This window comes from Gavia stellata, chromosome 3, assembly GCF_030936135.1.
Source record: "Gavia stellata isolate bGavSte3 chromosome 3, bGavSte3.hap2, whole genome shotgun sequence".
NCBI lineage: Eukaryota > Metazoa > Chordata > Aves > Gaviiformes > Gaviidae > Gavia > Gavia stellata.
In genome coordinates, this window is record NC_082596.1 from 50,893,744 (window position 1) to 50,913,235 (window position 19,492).

At 45.9% G+C, this 19,492-nt stretch overlaps 1 protein-coding gene across 1 annotated transcript in view; it reads right to left on the minus strand.

Moving 5' to 3' along the window:
- TAF4B (TATA-box binding protein associated factor 4b) overlaps nucleotides 1-16,531 on the minus strand; it is a 75,573-nt gene extending 59,042 nt beyond the window's left edge. The window contains exon 1 of the mRNA XM_059815530.1: nucleotides 16,216-16,531. Within this exon, the coding sequence (XP_059671513.1) occupies nucleotides 16,216-16,531 (316 nt within the window). The remainder of the gene's footprint in view (nucleotides 1-16,215) is intronic.
- Nucleotides 16,532-19,492: the final 2,961 nt, after the last annotated feature.

The following is a 19,492-nucleotide window of genomic DNA, read 5'->3' on the forward strand; positions in this document are numbered from 1 at the left end:
GCCAAGGCCACTCAGGCATTTGAAGCTGTCGCTCTGTCAAGGGTCTGTCCAAAAGCATTAAAATGCATGGTTTTAATCCAAGCAGCTTACTGCTGAATAGGGAGATTCCAATGGGAAAGGAAAAAAAAAAAAAGGAAAGAAAAAAAAAGATTCTTCTGCGTTGTTTCCTTGCTTTTCTGTTTTCCTTTCAAACCTACAGCAATGTCAGCCCACAACTATTGAACTCCTACCACCTTTCGCCTACCCCATCAGCTAAAAAGACAAACAATTAAACAGTTAACAAACAATGAGTATTTTTACTAAAGCTTTCAAATGAAAATCACCCTAACGAGCATCAGTTAGATGCCACATCACAGTCCCACCTTCCCTGCCTTTGGAAACCATTCAGCTACCAATGCTGCCGCCTCCTCCTCCTGGAAATAAATTCCAGATGTTTCATCAGGGTCACAAATACAAAATGTCAGCTGGATCCCTGGTCCTAACGGCTTCAGATCGCTACCTTTGCTGGTGCCTCACCTCCTTTACCTTCAACAGCAGCTGCTGCAGAGTCCACTACTAAGACCACCATCCTCAAACACCTCACTTAGCAAAGGCCTTACGCATAAAAGAAAAGGGAAAGGTACAGGATAATGCCAGATATGGAAATAAGAGTACCTCAACATCTTTGGAGGACTGCATTAAACTTCCTTGCAAGTTATCCAATATCTGAAGAATCCCAGATCTTCTATGCACACTTATGATCTTTCCTAGTGTAAAACAAGCCTGCATCAATGGAATAGCCCTTTTACTACCTGATTAGTCTGGAAGCTGTCAAAATATTGCTGTACAATACAGCCCAAAACACTGCTTCTATCTGAGTTTAAATGAATACAACAGGAAGAGCCACAAGCTCCATCAGTTGGGTTTTGCTTTTAAAAAAAAAAAGATCAAGCTATGACCACATGCTTAGAAACAAGTTTGCATCCTCCACATCTAAAAGCGTAAGAGGATACTGCAAGACAACACAAAACTTGGTATAAAATTCTGTAACATCAACATATTGTCATTTACGTAGCACACACAAACTGAGACTGCAAGAGTAGCATCTAGAGTGATTCCTTCCTTTCTCAAGCAGCCTTTACTAGATGGGGCAGAGGCACAAGACAGTTGCATATCCAGAAAAACACTGTTACTCCACCTGACAACTCAGCTTTCTCCTCCTCCACTGAGGTCTTGACTATAATTGTATTTAGGTACAGATAGATCTTTTAATTTAATCAATGAATATGTGGAATCATAGAAAACATATCGGATTTCTAATTTTCTTTTCATGCCATCTTATTTAGACAGTGATTCATGGCATACATTTATCTCAGTCAAAAAAGGGCATTTTTTTCCTTGTTCACGTCACATGCTTATGCAGATTCTAGGGAAAGCGAGAAAGCTGATGATACCACACGTTTTGATAGCAATAGCATTTCTCTCTGCTCTAGGTCTACACTCAGGATGGCAGAAGTGTTGCTACCGGAGGTTTTAGGCTTTTGTTTTCTAAGCTTGCTTAAAAATGTCATTGTCAGCTCTACTCTTTGAGAAGGCACATACAAATTTATCATTTAATTCCTTTAGAGATTTGGAATGCATTAAATGTTTTGTCTTCATGTATTTGGGTATTTTGTCACTACTCATTACATTTGTTTTTTAAGCCAAACTGTCAGAAGCTCCATTTCTACTCCTTTGAATCATACTGCATACCAGAGACAGCATCATTACCAGCCAACTCGATTACAGGGTTGGGGATTGGTTTGTTTGGGTTTTTTTTTTCACTACTGTTCTGAAGTTTCAGTTAGCATTTGCCAGAGATGGAGACCCTGCCTGAGGAGTATCCCATCCTCCAGTCACTTGAATGGGCAGAGTTTCCAGGAGACTCCACTTGATGGGAAATTAACTCAAGAGCAACACAGCTAGCAAGCTTATGCAAACACAATACAGTTCATAGGCAAATTCATGAATGTCTTAAAAAAAGTAAACAAAAAAAACCCACCACAAATATTAACAAGTCCCAGTAGCCCCTTTACATTTGACCATGACCGCAGTGATTCCCAACAGCATTGTATGCTGAAACATAAATCAACTTTCCTCCTACTAACAGGATTAGTCAATACAAAGACATCCACACTTCATCAGAATAAAATAACTGTAAAATAACTGTAGGCTTATTCTTGGCGAGAGCATCCACAGAAGTTACCTAAGGCCACTCCAGTGGTCATAGCCTTTATTGGAACATAGCACTAAGATGATGCCTGTTTACTTCCATATAAGTTATGGGAAGAACCTGTTCGACTTGGAACAAACATTAATTTCTCTATATTTGTTCTATTTGGCAGAATTTTTAAAATGGTGGTAGCCTTTTCATGGCAGTAGCTTTTCACCACAGCTGGCAAAATTAGAACACCAAAACCAACAAAACCAGTGTTATGGTAATCTCCTAACTACTGCTTTTGTAGACTTAATGCTGCAAATGCCTGATGTTTGCACAAATAAAGCTGAAGGCAAATCTGAAACGACTGTCATAGCTACAGATGCATACAGTGAAGAGCTACAAGATATCACTTCAAGCATGAAACACACAGTTCTGAAGTCACAAAGTGATAGTAAACTGACGCATGGATTGCCTGAAACAGTCTGAAAGCTGTTGAGAAGGACATTTATTTTTCACTTCTGGTTGCCGCAATTTACTTATACTTTTTCACAGCTTAAAGACACCCCCAATCTTTTGATACTTCCTTTCCGCCCTTGAAACAAAAGCAAAACACTGAAGTCAATAGTGCAAGCTCCAAGAGGGGACACAGTAGGTGGCTTCTACCAAGAGAATAGGTCCCACGGCATTCAAAACCAATGCCTGAAGTCTCCTACACCACATACAACTGCGTAAGTGTGAAATGAGAGAACAGCAGGTGATGGTAACCTTGAGGTTTTCAATAGAAAGGTCTTGTAAACAGACTTGTGCAGCTACCAGATGCTAATATCAGAAATGAAGAGAAGGTAAGTGCAAGAAGCCACATTCTTCACTTGATAAGAAATATTTATCTTTTTTTTTCTTCCAAGAGCTGTTTTCACATTCACTAGACAGCAATTTTTGCCAAACTAAATGTGAAAACAGATCAGGTATTGCAGTCATTTCAACTCCACAAGAAAATGGGGGGGTGGGGGAACCTCTGAACAGCTGAAACAGTGATGTTTCAGCTAACACTGCTCAGCACACCATTTAAAAACAGAAAAGATACTGCAACCTCTGACCAAAATATCAGCACCAACTGTAGTTACTGAACAGCAATCAGGCACCTTCATATAGCCAAAGGTGCCCTCTTTTGGGCAGCGCTTCCAAAAAGGCACCATTCACAGGATACACAGCTTGATAGCTTTACTGAAGTTGTTTCAGAGAACAGGAAAGACTTTCTCGCCACTCGTGCACTTTGATAGCAAGAGTAAGGCACAATCCCTTTGGGGCTACAAGGCTGTTGCTATTTTCCGATCTCAAACAGAAAACCTAAGTGACCAATTACCAGCAGGGATTAGTTCTTACATGCTTCGCTGCAGGACTCAGGTGTCCTTCACAGATTAACAAACAGCCCTTTTCACAACAAATTGAGACTTCTGTCTCTAGATAGTCTGCCTGTCCTGTCAAAAACATCCTTTGGAAAGTTAGTTATTTTTCTTGACTGCCAGAGAAGGCAGTTAAAATAAAACCAGCTTTTTCAGTTCTTCGCTCCCTGCACACCTTCCTTCGGCTGCAGTCCTGTAGGAAGGCTGGAGGGGAAGGAACCAACAACCAAAACCCAGCTTGGCTTCCTCCAAAGCTACACAGAAGGAGCCACGCTATAGCTTCTCACCTTGAAGAGGTCTCATTGAGATCTATACCCCTTCTCTCCAGCAACCTGCCTTCTCCTGGAACAGGAGCTCCAGGAACCATGCCTCCAGAAAGAGCGCCCAGCATCACTCCTGCAAAGCTCAGGCGGCCACCACCCAGAACAGCTTCTACCTAGGCACGCCAGTAGTGCATGCCGTGGAAAACCAGAGGCCTTCTATTAAAATTCCATTTGCTGCTCAAACCTGAGATACCTCCACTGTAAGTTTGTGCTGTCCCAGCCCCACCAGCCGTGGAAATCCAGCTTTTTCTGAACTTGGTTATAGCGCACTTCAAATTTTCTAAGCTGTAGCTGTATTTAGCATCCAGCCCAGGAATGAAGAAACACAGGTTAGCAGGAGGAGGAGCTTCCAGATACCTCTTCATTGCAACTACAGATAGAGAACCAAAAACTCACCAGAGACATGAACAAGATGCTGTGGGATCGTGGCAGAGATCTGTTTATGCCACTGTACATAAGGCCACCTGCATGGGCTTCACTGTATTTCAAGGAAACCACACTGTTGTTAACATAAAGCTGTGCTGCCAACCAAAGCTCAGGGTTTCATCTAGCAGCACTGAACACCAATGCATGCTAAAAGCATCCCACTGTAAGGGCAGCTTCCACCATTAAATTTCTACCACATCAGACAAGCCCAAGGCCATTTCTTAAGGGTAACATGCAAAACTAATTTCCTAAGATGAACCAGCCAGCAGATGTGCTCTGGTGGAGATAAACCATACGCTGTTACCCGTGAAGCTGAAGCTGTTGAGGTAAGCCAGCACTTCGATTGCACAGTTTCCAACACAACTGCTCAACAGAACAGCTCTTCAGAGCTGCTGGCTGGGGAGCGACATGAGGAAACACAAAGAAGTCTCCTGCTCCTAAAACAAGACAAGCAAGAACAAACAAGACAAAACAATACAAGCAAGAACCAACTGCATTAGCCCCAACTCATTTAAAAGAACACAAGTTACAAAAGCCGCTTTCAAAGAAGGGTAAGTTTAGTTTATTTCAAAACAAGGGGTGCCTGCACAGGTATGTTGCCAACCTTAGTAAAGTCCACTTTAACACCAATTACAAATACACGGCTAAATGAGATTTTCAGGTCCCAAATCAGTAAGTGAACAGTTTAACAACAAAAATGTTTTAAAACAACAGTAATATTTCAGTGCTTTCTGTTCCTAAACAAATCTTTCTTTCATTGAACTACTCAAAACAAAGGGATAGTTTTTAAGGCAGTTACAAGCTAAGACCAAGTTTTAAAGGGGATGTTTTAGTGGGAAACTAAATGGCAACTAGAAAGGAACATTGGTTTTAAGTTTCTTAGCCTGACTATTTCTGACTCAAAATTCAGAAAATAAAGGGCCACATACTACTAATCCACGCGACAGTTTTGAAAATAGTTTTTCCTCTCTAAAGACATCCTTTAAAAAAATGCATTATTTTCTTCCTTAACCCCATTCATTGAGCCCCACAGAATAGGTTACTTAAAAGTCACAAAAACACATTACAGGACTGAATAAGACAGACCCAGAACGGACATTATTAGAGACATTAACTGTTTAGACAGTGATCATATCAAGGTGCATTATGTTGTAGACTGGCTGTAAAAGACTGCTGAAGCAGCAGAAAGTGTTAATGAAATACTGTGAAAGACATCATAGGTAAGTCTGATACTGAAGTGACTTAACGTTTACATGACTTACGTAACCCTTCTAATATGTTGGGGTTGTATGTTTTCAGATGAAGTATGGACTGCACTGCATGCAGGAGAACCACTTACTCCCCATGACCCTCACTTAGTACTTCAGTTGTCCTACATGTCTACTGCAGACTTCTGTACTGAAGATGAAGAAACAAAGATGACAGCCCAATCTGGAGGCAACATCTAGCTGTGCTCACTGTCTTAAGAACGAAGCTACAATGAAGATCTGGTGGTCACCTGAGGTTACCTCACCACAGGCTCCCAATGACAAGTTCTAACTTCTATTCTTAAATCAAATATAATTGACTTTGGACAACTGACCTTCTGGGAAGCCACAAAGATTGCCTGTTTGGGGCTTTTCTTGGGAAAACATCTCTGCTCTCAGATTTCCCAGACAAGCAGAGTAGAGGACTCATCTGCACTGGACAGGTCAAGTTGAGTTGTTCAGCTTGTACACTACATCCACAAAGCACTTCACGCCTGTATGGGGTTTGCGTGGCAGCATTTTGGTAGCGGGGGGGCTACAGGGGTGGCTTCTGTGAGAAGCTGCTAGAAACTTCCCCTATGTCTGATAGAGCCAATGCCAGCCAACTCCAAGACGGACCTGCCGCTGGCTAAGGCCGAGCTAATCAGCAACAGTGGTAGCGCCTCTGGGATAACATATTTAAGAAGTGGGGGGAAAACTGAGAAACTACAGCCGGGGAGGAGAGGAGTGAGAATATGTGAGAGAAACAACTCTGCAGACACCAAGGCCAGTGAAAAAGGAGAGGGAGGAGGTGCTCCACACACCGGAGCAGAGATTCCCCTGCAGCCCGTGGTGAAGACCATGGTGAGGCAGGCTGTCCCCTGCAGCCCATGGAGGTCTGCAGTGGAGCTGATATCCACCTGCAGCTCGTGCAGGACCCCACACTGGAGCAGGTGGATGCCCGAAGGAGGCTGTGACCTTGTGAGAAGCCTGCAGCAGAGCAGGCTCCTGGCAGGACCTGTGGACCTGTGGAGAGAGGAGCCCACACTGGAGCAGGTTTGCTGGCAGGACTTGTGACCCCATGGGGGACCCACGCTGGAGCAGTCTGTTCCTGAAGGACTACACCCCATGGAAAGGACCCATGCTGGAACAGTTTGTGAAGAACTGCAGCCCGTGGGAAGAACCCACGTTGGAGAAGTTCATGGAGAACTGTCTCCTGTGGGATGGACCCCACACTGGAGCAGGGGAAGAGTGTGAGGAGGAAGGAGCAGCAGAAACAACGTGTGATGAACTGACCGGAACCCCCATTCCCCGTCCCCCTGCGCCACTCGGGGGGAAAAGGTAGAGAAAATCGGGAGTGAAGTTGAGCCTGGGAAGAAGGGAGGAGTGGGGGGAAGGTGTTTTTTTAAGATTTGGTTTTATTTCTCATTATCCTACTCTGGTTTTTATTGGTAATAAATTAAACTAACTTCCCCAAGTTGAGTCTGGTTTGTCCGTGATGGTAATTGGTGAGTGATCTCCCTATGTCCTTGTCTCGACCTATGAGCCTTTCATCATATTTTCTCTCTCCTGTCCAGCTGAGGAAGGGGAGTGAGCGAGCGGCTGTGTGGTGATTAATCCGGCTGGGACTAAACCACGACAACGCCGTACACCAAATCATTCCAACCTTTGGAAGTCAATTTTACATGATGCAAGAGGAATTCAGCAGTGATCAACCCATAATCAACACTGTTATGGCAGCAACCACAATCAGTCACCACATACCCAGGCCCTCAACCAATTCATTCTCTGCTCACATGTTATTTCACTAACCAAATAATCACACATTTCAGAAATCACTTTCTGCTCCCCTTCCCTCTGTTCCAGGGAAGTTTCTGTACTAAAGGGTCTTTGAAGGAATGGCTCAGGACTAGTGACTAGCGCGTAGATATTACAGTGTCACAATGAGATGCCCAATTTTGAGTTCCACTGAAAGACGCCTTGTTTTGCCCACAGATGGAACTCATTAATTTCCAGGTCAGAAGAAAAGTTCAAAGGGCATCATCTCAATATTCTTTCATGCTACAACAGAACACAGGGAGGCTAAATAAAATACAATACAATGTTACACCCACAAGTTCTTTGAGTAAGTTGATTTTGTCTTTGCCAACTGCGCAAACACCGCACTGCGGTTTCTTGTTGACTCTGGCCTACAACTTTTTAAGGTTGCATCAGCCTCAGATGTCTGACCACATCTCACCTTTTCAATGCCAGGGACTAGCCTTACTCGCAGACATCAACGTCCAGTTGATAGCATTGTTTCACTAGCATTGCTGTTTCCCAGATTGCCTGGGTTGCTGTGAGCAGCTTTTCAAACCACCATGCAGCCACAACTCTGTCACACGAACAGCTTGGGGGGCATACAGCCCCAGCAAAGGCTGCTGCCTCCAGTAACTCCAACCTTTCTCCAGCAAGGTTCGGTGCTAACACTGGGCACCAGAGCTCCTGAGACGCCCGGTACAGGCACAGACTTTTCAAGCATCGGGAGCCAGGAAAGTGATGAACTTATCTCCCCTAGGCAGGATGGAGCAAAGTCTGATAACCTATTGTTTCAAATAGTCTGGAATGATGAACACCACGTGTCTTTCTGAAGAGTCTAAACAATGTCCCCTCTCCCTCCCTTCCTCCAGGAACTAGACACAAAGTGCTAAAAATGCAAAAATCTGAAGCCAAATTTCACACACTGCTTAATCAGTAAGTCTTATCCAAGCTGTTGGAGGCTAGCTGCTCATCAATGCACTTTGGTGCCCAGATGGAGATCTCTGTTTAACAGACTAGCAGTTGGGCCCCCATAGTGCTGATGCCTTTTCATAGAATACAGACCCACGTTTTAGAGCTAAGAGTTCTCCTCCACTGCACACACAGTTGAGTTTCATTACTTGAGAATACATTTATATCCATGCAATTTTACAGTTATAGTAGAACTCTTGTGCAAAAATATAACTGTCCCAGTTGCAAGGTAGTATACCTTTTATTTATAGCAAACAACAGATGTCCATACCAACCATCTAAAGAAAATCTGGACATTGCATTGATTCTTGGAAGGGCTGTAAATAACTGACAGGCCATAGATGCTTTCTGGGCATAGCTCCAAGATGGCACTGCTGTTTCTATTCAAATTCAAAGTGTATTTATTACACTTGAATCCCAAGAGTTTTTGTTTTTATTGTGGGTAGGCATATGGGTTTCCTACCCAATGCTGCAGTCCACAAGGCAAAGACTTACTTGATATCGTGAGAACATCTAGCTCTTGTCCTTGGGCCACGTCTTTCAGCAACCAGGATCATTTCCCATCAGCATTTCCTCATCTCATCTTTGTGGTTTGCAACTTTGCTACTTGAGGCTTCGTTGCTTTCCTATTCAAGTAATCAGACAGTTCCAGGTTTGTCTATGGATAAGATGATCTGACTTAAGAGTTCTCCAGGACCCAAGTTACTTCATGAAGGAGTTACTTCAAGTATTTGCAGAGGACTCAATCGATGGCAGTGAAATAGTACCTCCAAGGAGCCAAAGTGACAATTCCTTTCTTTCAAGACAAAAAGGCACTGAATCCATACACCACACCCTCTTCTAGTTTGCTGTGTAATCCTAGTATTCACTGGAGTCAAATTCTTTAAATATCAAGTTAGATGCTTGGCACATTGCAGCCATATATATACAGCACACAGCTTTATAAGGACCAGAAGACATGCCAATACCCTGCACTTACCATTTCTAAAACACTGTGAGCTAATAAGCTGTGACTGAGAAGTCTGAAACTTAGAGTGTTGAACTATAAATCTTAATTTTAAACCAAGAGGTGCTAAAATATAACTGGTGTCTTGGTAGAGTTCTAATAAAGGACAAGATCAGCCCCCTTTAAATCTCTGTTTCCTTTAAATATGAGGAGAATCAAGTCAGTTAATTCAGATTAATTTCACCATGGGACACTTGTTTCCTTGGTGTTTACACGGGGACCAGTAGAAGGTTGAATGCCACTTAATGTCCTCTAAAAGTACATATTCACCCCTCTGTTGGATGGATTTTCACTTATTTCAGAAAGGCAAGCAAGGGCTTAACACTGAATTTTAACAGGGATTACCACCTTGCTCTAAGTGGGATGGAGCAAACAAAAATTCTTGTAGAAGACATCAGAACCTTCATGCAAATATTAACTTCTGTCTACATGGATACTGTGGAAACTGTTACCAAAACTGTGTGATATTTGTCAAGTGGCTAGTATGCAAGCCATATATAAAGGTGTTCTGAATACACTTACCCCCTTCAACACACACCATCATCTGCCCCAAGCAGACTGCCTAGTAATACACCACCAAGCAGTCAGGTGGACCTGGCTTCGAGGGCTCCACTTGAACTAGATGGCAACTGCCACTTGGCAAGCTGCAAGTGAAAGTCTTCAGGTGTTGTGCCAACCAGGGCATGCTGTTTCACCCACTTATTAATCTAGCCTGGACATCCACACAAGGAACTTCAATTTCCCAGGCAACTCCCAGGAGCAACCAGTACTAACAAAGCCATCTCCTCTGCCTCCACCAAACTGGAAGTGTGCACTAGAAGAGGTCTGCAAACATGAGCTATGAAAACCAAGTGCCATCATAACATCTGACTGTTCATAGTTCACCAAATCACTGAGCTTCCCAAGTTCTCCAGCCTTAACAGACCCTAGATTTGCTCATTAGCAACAAGCATCTTCCATCCGCTGCCATTTTTACCCTACTTCAATTGTGATCAGAGACTACTTCCTCAAGACACTGGTGGAAAAGACCCATTAGTGGACTTTGTTCTAAAGGTGACCCAGATGGCAGAACAGACCTTAATCCTGACAATTTGAATAGCAAGCCACCTAGAAACATCTATTGTGATCTTTTCCACTTCGCAAATTATATACATTTTCCTTCAGACCTCATCATAGTTTGAGAAATAGCTTCATGTAAAAAGAATTCCAAAAAAAAGTATTTGCCTTTGGGTTTTTGTCTAAGTGGCTAGGGCAGTACTAATTATTCATCTTTGATAGTTACCAGAAGCTTTGCACCTTACAGCAAAACTCATATACGCAACTGTAACATACAATCCTACCCACTAAGCACAGCACAGATTTCTACCAAATGGCATGACAAATACTCGGTTCTCTAAGATAACTTAAAAAAAATCTGGTATTGCAAACTACTCAAAATAACAACTCATGAACTTACCTAATTTATCAGCATCTTTGAGAAAAGAATACTGAAATATAATTAGTATTTCTTCCAGCTGTCACTTGTATGTGGATGATGCTATGTTTACTGCTACAAGCTGAAGGGTCCTTTAAATACTGCAAAAGCAACAGAAGCCAGGCTCACATTCTCTCTCTTCTAAGGATTAAAAAGTTTACTATTTGCCAATCTGTAGTTATAATCCTTTGCAATACACTCCAATTGTTTGTAAAATCTGAACAGCATTTAACATTAATTTTACTGAGCATCATATTTCAGTGCTTCAGTATTCAGAATGCATCTGGTTTTTTTGTGAAAACCATATATCTAGAAGTTAGCTTTATATCTTCTGCTAAGGTTTAAATCTTAATTCCCACAGGTCTGTGCATTTAATGATATGAAGGCCATTGTTTTGGTAGACATATTCAGTCCTGAAAGCAAAATCAAGTCCTACAGAGCAGCAGAAAATTCTACTTGTTATCGCAGAAGACATTTACTCACTATTTTTTAAGTTTGACTTAGTTCCTCAATCCTGCCAAAGCTTTGCTGACCCCTCCTCAGAAAAAAAGTTGGCTGGCGTCACCTAATATGAAGAGAAAAGTTTGCAAAGAAACCATCATGTTAAACCTGCTAAACAGAGGATTGGGATATAAAAGGTTGCAACCACGTATTATTTAACCCCTGCTAGTCATCCTACAGCACAAGTATTGTGCTCAGACTTCATGGGATTATCAACACCCAGAAATTGCAGACTTTGAAGGAGTTTCTAGGTTTTTTGTCTTGTTGAAACAAGAAATATTTAGATAGCCTCCTCCTACCCAAACATAATATAAACTAAGAAGTATTTTTAAATCAGCACTTCCTCCTATTCCAAAGTGAAGGACCAGATGCAAATATGAAAATATCAAATTCCTCATGTGGTTTTACAACCAAGAAATAACAACTGGAACATGAAGAGGAAGATTCAGAGTACCGTACTTGAGAGGTATTAGGCCAACTTCAAAAGCAGGAAGCAGCATCTAGATGTTTACCAGCCCTTACCCCTTCAGGTTACCTTAGTTTCTATATCCAGTTAAGAGAAGCACGACAAGATCAGGCTCCGTACCACCTCATAGCAGTTTTGGGGTACCTGCATCAGCTCTCTCCCTCCCACCCACAGGTGTCTGCATGCTGCCTGCCTGCCTCTTGCCACACAGCCCTGGCCGCCTGCCATGAACAGTGGTTGTGCTTTCTGAACAGTTACCCACTATCAGCCTAGATAAACGGTAGGCAGTGGAAAACCTGCCAGGGACAAGCCAAAACATCCAAGCAAAGACAACTGAGCTACAAATAGAAACCAAGAACGTGTACGTGCTGCCACTCCCCTACAAGTCAGGTGCAAAGGAAACTTTATATGGTGGCCATACCTTGTACCGGCTTACTAGTGCAAATTAAGGCAGACTCAGGGCAACTTCTCTTTGCTGACACCACACTTGTTCAGACCCACTGGTGTTCGCAATAATGTAAAGTGTAAAACAGAAATACACACACCAGAGGCAGCTGATGCTACACTGAAGAGCGCTGGCAGCTGCTGTCATTGCCCTGCAACCAGCAGCAGGGGCATCAGGCAAGCTTTCTGAAGAGCTTCCTGCTGTAAGCAGATCCTAAGGTAACAACGGAGGATCCCTAGCATCCAGTCCAGTTCTGTGTTTTTTCGTCCCTCCACAAGAAGAGCAGATACATCTGCTAATTGTCCTTTCAACGCCCACCTGTAATGAGCATTCCAGGGCCAGGCATAGAATGAAAGCCACAAGAACAGACAAAAAACTAAGTTCAAGAAAAGTAACGAAGAAAGAAAACCAAGGAACAACATTCTCCTTGTTACTTTTCTAGCCTCCATTTCTCCAAAGCAGTGTACGGCCCAAAGACCCTAAGGTGAGCTCTAAACATTCCTCACAGCCCATGGAAACCTTGTCACTCTTTCCCCTTCCCAAGCCTTTAACTATTTCCTCCTGTTAGGAGCACAGCCCAACCATTTTTCCGCCCAACATTAAGCTCAAGTTAACCAAGGACACAATTTCTTGTTAGGCAGATGGTCCACGACACAAGACATGGGCAGTTCTGTGAGCATCAGCACAGACCACATGCGCAGCAGAGCTCAGGACTGAGGCAGTACCGCACTCGCCATGCCGGTCTCTGCTCTCTGCCAGTCCCACAGACCACTACATGTGAAGCCTTCTGAAATGCTGCTAACGTGTTCTTGTCAACAAAAAGGGCGACTGAGGAAGGGTCCCTTTGGTAGATCATACAAGTTCCCTCCATTTAGGAGGACATAGCCCAACCATTCAGTCTAAGAGCTGATGGTATGTAAGGTCAAAATGTGACAATCAAAACTTCAAGGCAGAGTCTGTCCAGCTGAAGGTGTATAAAGGACACAGTCCCCAGCTGGAGTCCTACTGCGTGCTAAAACCCTCAGTGGTGGCCAGCCGTAAGCTGGGGGTAGAGTCACACCTCCTGACTGCTAGTACAGGAGGTACCCTGAGGGTGAAGGAGGAAGGCTTGAGTACCAGCACTGGTCTAACAGCTGGCTACTCAGCTGAAAACTGGCACTTTGTAGAGGAAAACATAGGAAGGTGACAAAAAACCCTTGTTACTCATGAGCAAGTCTGGGTCCTGCAAGACCTGGAGAACTTGCAAAGCTCAGAGATCTTCCCTGGGTAACCAGGTAAAGAGGCACTTGGCAGAGGCACTTAGAGAGGTGAGAGGAGTCATACCTGGTCATCTGCCTTTCCCACCTCCTGGCTTTATTCCGGGCAAAAGGGAGGGGGAGGTAGAGATGGACGAGAAAGAACAGCCTAAATCGATGACTTCCGTTAACCTCCGCTGCCCTCCAAGCCATGGGGGCAAATGCAGCTCCCCTGGTGCCCTTCCTTCCCCAGACTGCAGCCCTGTAGACGCACTGGAGCAATGCCTGCTCCAGGCGGCATGCAGTTCACAAGTACTTCAGGATGAGCAGTAAGGGCAGTGCTGTCCATCCTTCCTCAGAAGAAGCCAGTTCAAACATCTCCCTTTGAAACTCAGCGGGAGGATGCTTTCCGTATGCATTTTTCTTAGCAGGTGCCACAGGCTGAATGCCATGATTTTAAAGCCAAGTGCATTCTCCCTTCTGTATTTTATCCTGCATGGCTAGATTTTGCAATTTATTTGCAATACAAACTTTTCAAGCCTAAGAATTTGATGGTTTATTCCACTATCTTTTTTAAGGATGCTAACACTTGTAGCTTTAATGCTATTCATCTTGCATTTAAATTTCGGAACGATTTTATTATTCATTAAAAATTGAATCCACACAGAAGACAGAGGTAGAATACTAACACTTACTTAAGCCAGAATGCATTTTTAAATAGTCCTTAGGACAATTATTTAGACAAATTTTCCTGAAACATTGATCTATTTGAAATCTGACAACTTCTATGCTCCTTCTGGAGCATTAAACTCCATACAGTTACTTTTAATTTACAATGCTGCCCAGTACCGGCACCTCTGACCTTCCAATACAAAGTCTGCTTGCTTTGTTTCTTGTCCCAGGAGCAAGGAAAACAAGCTGATGCAACCGAAGGGTAACACCACTTTTGTTACACCTGCCTACTGCCACGATACAAGTCAGATGACATTCAGCAGTATACCTTGATATAATCAAACCCAAGCTACTAGGAAAACCAATAATTTTGCTAACTTATAGTTCCCAAACTACAAGCAACTTACATGAGCGTTCACCTTCACAAAAAGATGTTTAACTGAAGGCCAATACATTCCAGAAAGCCAAAATACTAGACAAAGTCTGAAGATCTGTGAGGCCCTACTACAAAAAAAAAAAAAAAAATTTTCTGTCGTGGTTCATTTCAGAGGAAAGTTGGCAAGGATTTAGACTTGTCCTTGACTACTGACTACCCAGACATCATAGCATCATGTGAGTGCTGGAAAAACTACAGTGAAACTTACTGATTGAAGACAATATTACTTTTTTAATTACATTAGCATTATGTATTTCGTTGAGAGGTGCATGTCTTTGATAAAGACATGGGGGAGGGAAGGAGGGAAGGAGGGAAGGAGGGAAGGAGGGAAGGAGGGAAGGAGGGAAGGAGGGAAGGAGGGAAGGAGGGAAGGAGGGAAGGAGGGAAGGAGGGAAGGAGGGAAGGAGGGAAGGAGGGAAGGAGGGAAGGAGGGAAGGAAAAAACGCAAATATGCACCAGCAGCACAGGAATTAATGTAAAATCAGCCATCCTTTTAGACAACATCCTACCTGGAAGTAATTGCAACAGATGCTCCAACAAAGGAACTGTCCTGGCAGGAAATAATTATAGCGACAATAGCAATAAAGTGATTACGTATCTTGGGGTCTCAATATAGCAAGACCAAGACCAGTGGAATCAAAGGCACTTTCTTTTTTAAACAGCATTTAAATACAGCCTGACAGGGAAGAGCAGAAGTTTAGAACCAACAGCACTTTCTTCCTCTTGTGAGAAAGTGCAGGTAGGAGCCCTGGCTAACCCTCTTCTGCTATCCAAAGTATTAAGCCATCTTTACCAGCACTACACAATTCCTACATTAATATTTTCTTTGCCGCTATAAGAAGTACATCCATAAGTGTGGTACCTCTCTAAACTCTTCGCTTCCCACATATGCTTTATAGAAAAAAGCGTTTCAAAGGGCAACACGCAATGAAATTTCAACATTACGCTCCTCATGCAGGGTAGTATTTTGTTTCAATAACGGTTCACATCGGCCTGGTTGCAACAGTGAAAACAGTTCCTCCAAATCTGCTTGCTTGGAGGGGGAGCAGGAGCAGTCAGTACAGCATGGCTTGCACTGTAAGTGGGAGTTACTTTGCCGTCGCTAACCCACGCTCACACTTGCCCGTCCTACTCGTTCATCCAAGTTCCGCGAAAGCCTCCGTGACTCTTTTTCAAGTCACAAATCAAGGTAACTTGGCCACCGAGTGTTGGTTAGTCCTCCTGCCCCTCGTGCTATCCAGCAAAGTAGAAAGTTGCCTTAATCCGGAGGCTTCCAGATCCGTCCTCCAGATACGCTACACGCACCTCAGACGCTGTAAGCATCCCGAGTGCTGACTGACTTCACCCGCTTACGTCTCCAATGCCCCGCAAGACAGACAAACGCCCCAGCTCCCAGAAGTTCGGGGCAGAAAAGCAACTCGCCCCAAACTTTCGGCGCACCCGTGAAACACCCCCTCCCGCAGCGGCAGCTGCCTTTCCCCCGCCGCCCTGCCCGTTACCCGCTACGGCTCCCCCCCCCCGCAGCAAGGGCAGGGCGACGGGCTCCGGGGGACGCCCCGCTCCCAGGCAGCGGGGAGCGCGACATGCCGGGTGAGTCGCGACACGGGACGCAGCCCGAAGCCGGGGCAGCCCGGCAGGGCGGCCGCCCACTCACCTGGGGGCAGCTGGAAGTTGGCCGGTAACTGGAGGGTGGCCGTGGGGGGCCCCTTGGGCGCCACCGGCCGCGGGCCCCCGGAGGCGGCCACCCGCGCCGTCAGGGCCCCCAGGGGGGCGGCCGCCAGGCGCGGCGGCGGCGGCTGCGGGGCGGCGGAGGGCGCCGGGCCGCCGGGCACCTTGGCGACGGGGCTGCCCCGCTCGGGCGCCGGGCCCGCGGCGGGGGCGCAGAGGAGCCCCGCGGGCGGCGGGGCCGCCGCCTGCTCCGGGTGCCCGCCGGGCATCAGCCTGACGGGGGCTGCCGCCGAGGTGCTCATGGAGGAGGAGGTGGCGAGGGGACGGGGGGCGGCCGCGTCGCGTAGAACCCCGCGCCGCCCCGCAGCATCGCGGGCAGGGGACGCTCAGGCGCTGCCCCGGCCGCCGGCTCGCTCGCGGAAACACATGGTGGCCCCGCTCTGCCGGCTCCCGGGCGCCGCGCACGTGGGCCCGGCCGGCCCGGCCTCCCCTGCCGGCGGCTGGAGGGAGGGAGGGAGGGAAGGCGGGAGGGCGGGCGGAGGGCGGGCCCACGCCGCGGGCGCGCCCTACTGCGGCGGCGCCCGGCCCAGCCCCACCGCCCCTCAGAGCCCGCCCGTCCGCCCGCGGCGCGCTCCCGCCCGCCGTGTTTATAGAGCCATGCGGACCCCCGCGCAGGCGCCGAGGCCCGGCTCCCCCAGCGGGTGGGGCCGCGCGCGGGGCGGTGCCGGCGCCGAAGTGAAAGTTGTCGGCACCCGGGGAGCGCCCCGCGGCGGTTGGGGTTTGGGGGGACCGGGGTCCTCGCTGGGGAGACGCTGCGTGGCCCCGCCGGGACTCGCTCGGGAGGCGACGCCGTCCCCCCCACCTCGCTGCGGGACCCGGCCCCCGTCCCAGCCGCCGCCGGGTAGCACGGGCCGCACGCCTGCTCTCGGAGCCCCCATTTCGGTCAGCTCGGGCAGGGGGAGCGTGGGTGACCCCCGCAGAGCCGCGCGGCTGAAAGCGAGCGGGCCTGGCGCTGTTCCCTCCGCTCTACCGTCCCCCGGCCCGCCTGCCTGCGCCAGCCCTCCCACTCTACCTGCGGGCCGCAGGTCTCCTCGGGGCTTCCACTGAAAACAGAGGGGGCTCCAGCAAGTGCAAGAAGTCCCCGGTATTACGATCAGCTCCGGACCGGAGCTGAAGTTGCTGACAGGCTGAAGAGGCGAAAGCAGCCTGTCCCCTCCATCCTTACAGGTACCAAGTTGTCCGTTTGACCTTCACGCCCAGGGCTTGATTTGAAGAAAGGCTGAGGAGGGATGTGCAGCTCCCTCCCCTTGCAAAGCAAGCATACAGGATACATACAACATAGCTCTTTAAAACAATTTTCACACTATAACTGGAAGTTTTTGCTCGCTTGAAAAGGACATCAGCATGACCTTCAGTAATTCTGTTTCAAGGTTTTTACTTATCATAGCTAAGTTTGGGCTAAATTTCAGTAGGTTTGGAAGCATGCTTATTCACATGCTTCTCTTTACCCATAAAACTTGAGGGGTATTGCTCGTCTGCCCAGGTTGAGCACAGCGCAATTATGAAGACCAAGGCCTGGTATCCAGTTCATTATAGTGGCATGAAAAGCACAAAATCCAGCAAAATGTTAGGAGAGCAAAAAATTATTTTCATTTTAATTACTCTTGTATTAAACATCCTTTGCAACTATGTTTTTCAGGTAGAAACGTACACAAGAAATTCTAATACTTGAGGTTACGCTGAAAGTCATGTAAAATGTGAACAGAATGCAAAAAATTATACAACTCTCTTTCCATGCCCTGACAGATAGTTGCCTATACTGCTCCTTACAGGTTTGTCAGACTGGGGGAGCAAAGGAAATATGCCTCTTTTTGACCATTTCCATTCACAACCTTGCTCGATTTCACAGTATTACTGCTTTAAAATGCTGTCAGCAGCAGCTGAAACAGCTACAGAACAGAAATCGCATGAGATGATAGCTGAAAGCATATGGCCATAACTTAATTCCAGCATGGTCACAACACAGGTCCCAAACTCCACTAGTATGGGTAACAACTGGCATGAAGATGAGTCACATGGACTAGCTGGATAAGTGCCTTAATCGTCTACCTGCACGTCAAATTCATTCTGTCATGCTTTCACCTCTATTGTTACACCGGTAGCTTTAACAGATTGCAGAAAGCACAGCTATTGCATCTGCATTTGCAACATACCAGGTAAGAAACAGTGCCATGGAAGCCTGTATTCAGGAACACAGAAAAACCATATTTAGGATCCAAACACAGTATTTGCTCTCACACAGCATCTCTTCCTCCTCATCACCACAGCTCTCGCTGTGCCTCAGCTTTCACCCTACTGACCATTCCAGACAAACAGTCCAAAATCCCAAACAGGTGGCAGCAGCAATGGTTACAGTTTCCAAGTATGAGAGCAGGCTAGGAACATGGTGGAAGAGGAGGTGATGGGATAAAACAGGAGGGAGGCAGTCTCTGTACCCCTTAGAGCTCTGTCAAGTCTGAGCAAATTAAATCTTCTTACACATATGGAGCTGTGTTACACGCACAAAGTAACAAACAGGGTACAGTGAGTTACCTCCCACATGCCGAAGGATGCTCAGAAACCAGGAGACGGGGAAACTTCAGTTCCAGCAAAGACCAACAGTGACTGACAGCAGAAGCAGGAGGATACAAGGGAAGGCACACTGTCTACTGTTCTTGGACTTCAAGAAGAACGGGGTGGGCTTATTACTTAAGACCAAGTTTTTCTCTTCTTGGGGCCATTCAACTTCTGACGGAATCTCCGAGAACCCCATGTAAATACTCAGGGGTGAAAGAGTATTGGAAGAGACAGAAACAGCTGAAGAGGACAGAAGTGTATACAGCAAAACTGTGAGGTACAGCAGAGTGTGAAAAAAGAAAGTAGAAAATATAGCATAGTGAGAGAAAAACATACAGAGGCTGCAAAAGCAGCAAAGGAAGTGATATGAAAGACAACACAGGAAAAGGTATACCACAATGATAATAAAGAGAGAAAACCCATTGAACAAAGCCCAGAAGATTTAGAAACACGCATATCTTAAAAAAAAAAATACTGGGCTAAGTTAAAGTGCCGTAAGTGTCCTCTCCGAACAAAGCAGATGCAACTATCATTTTATGAAACTGCACACGAAATAAAAGGAAGGGTCCTTTTTCACACCAGAAAAATGTGTTATAATAGAGGACTGGATATTACCAATATGCAGTCTGCATTACCCAGAGTAAAAG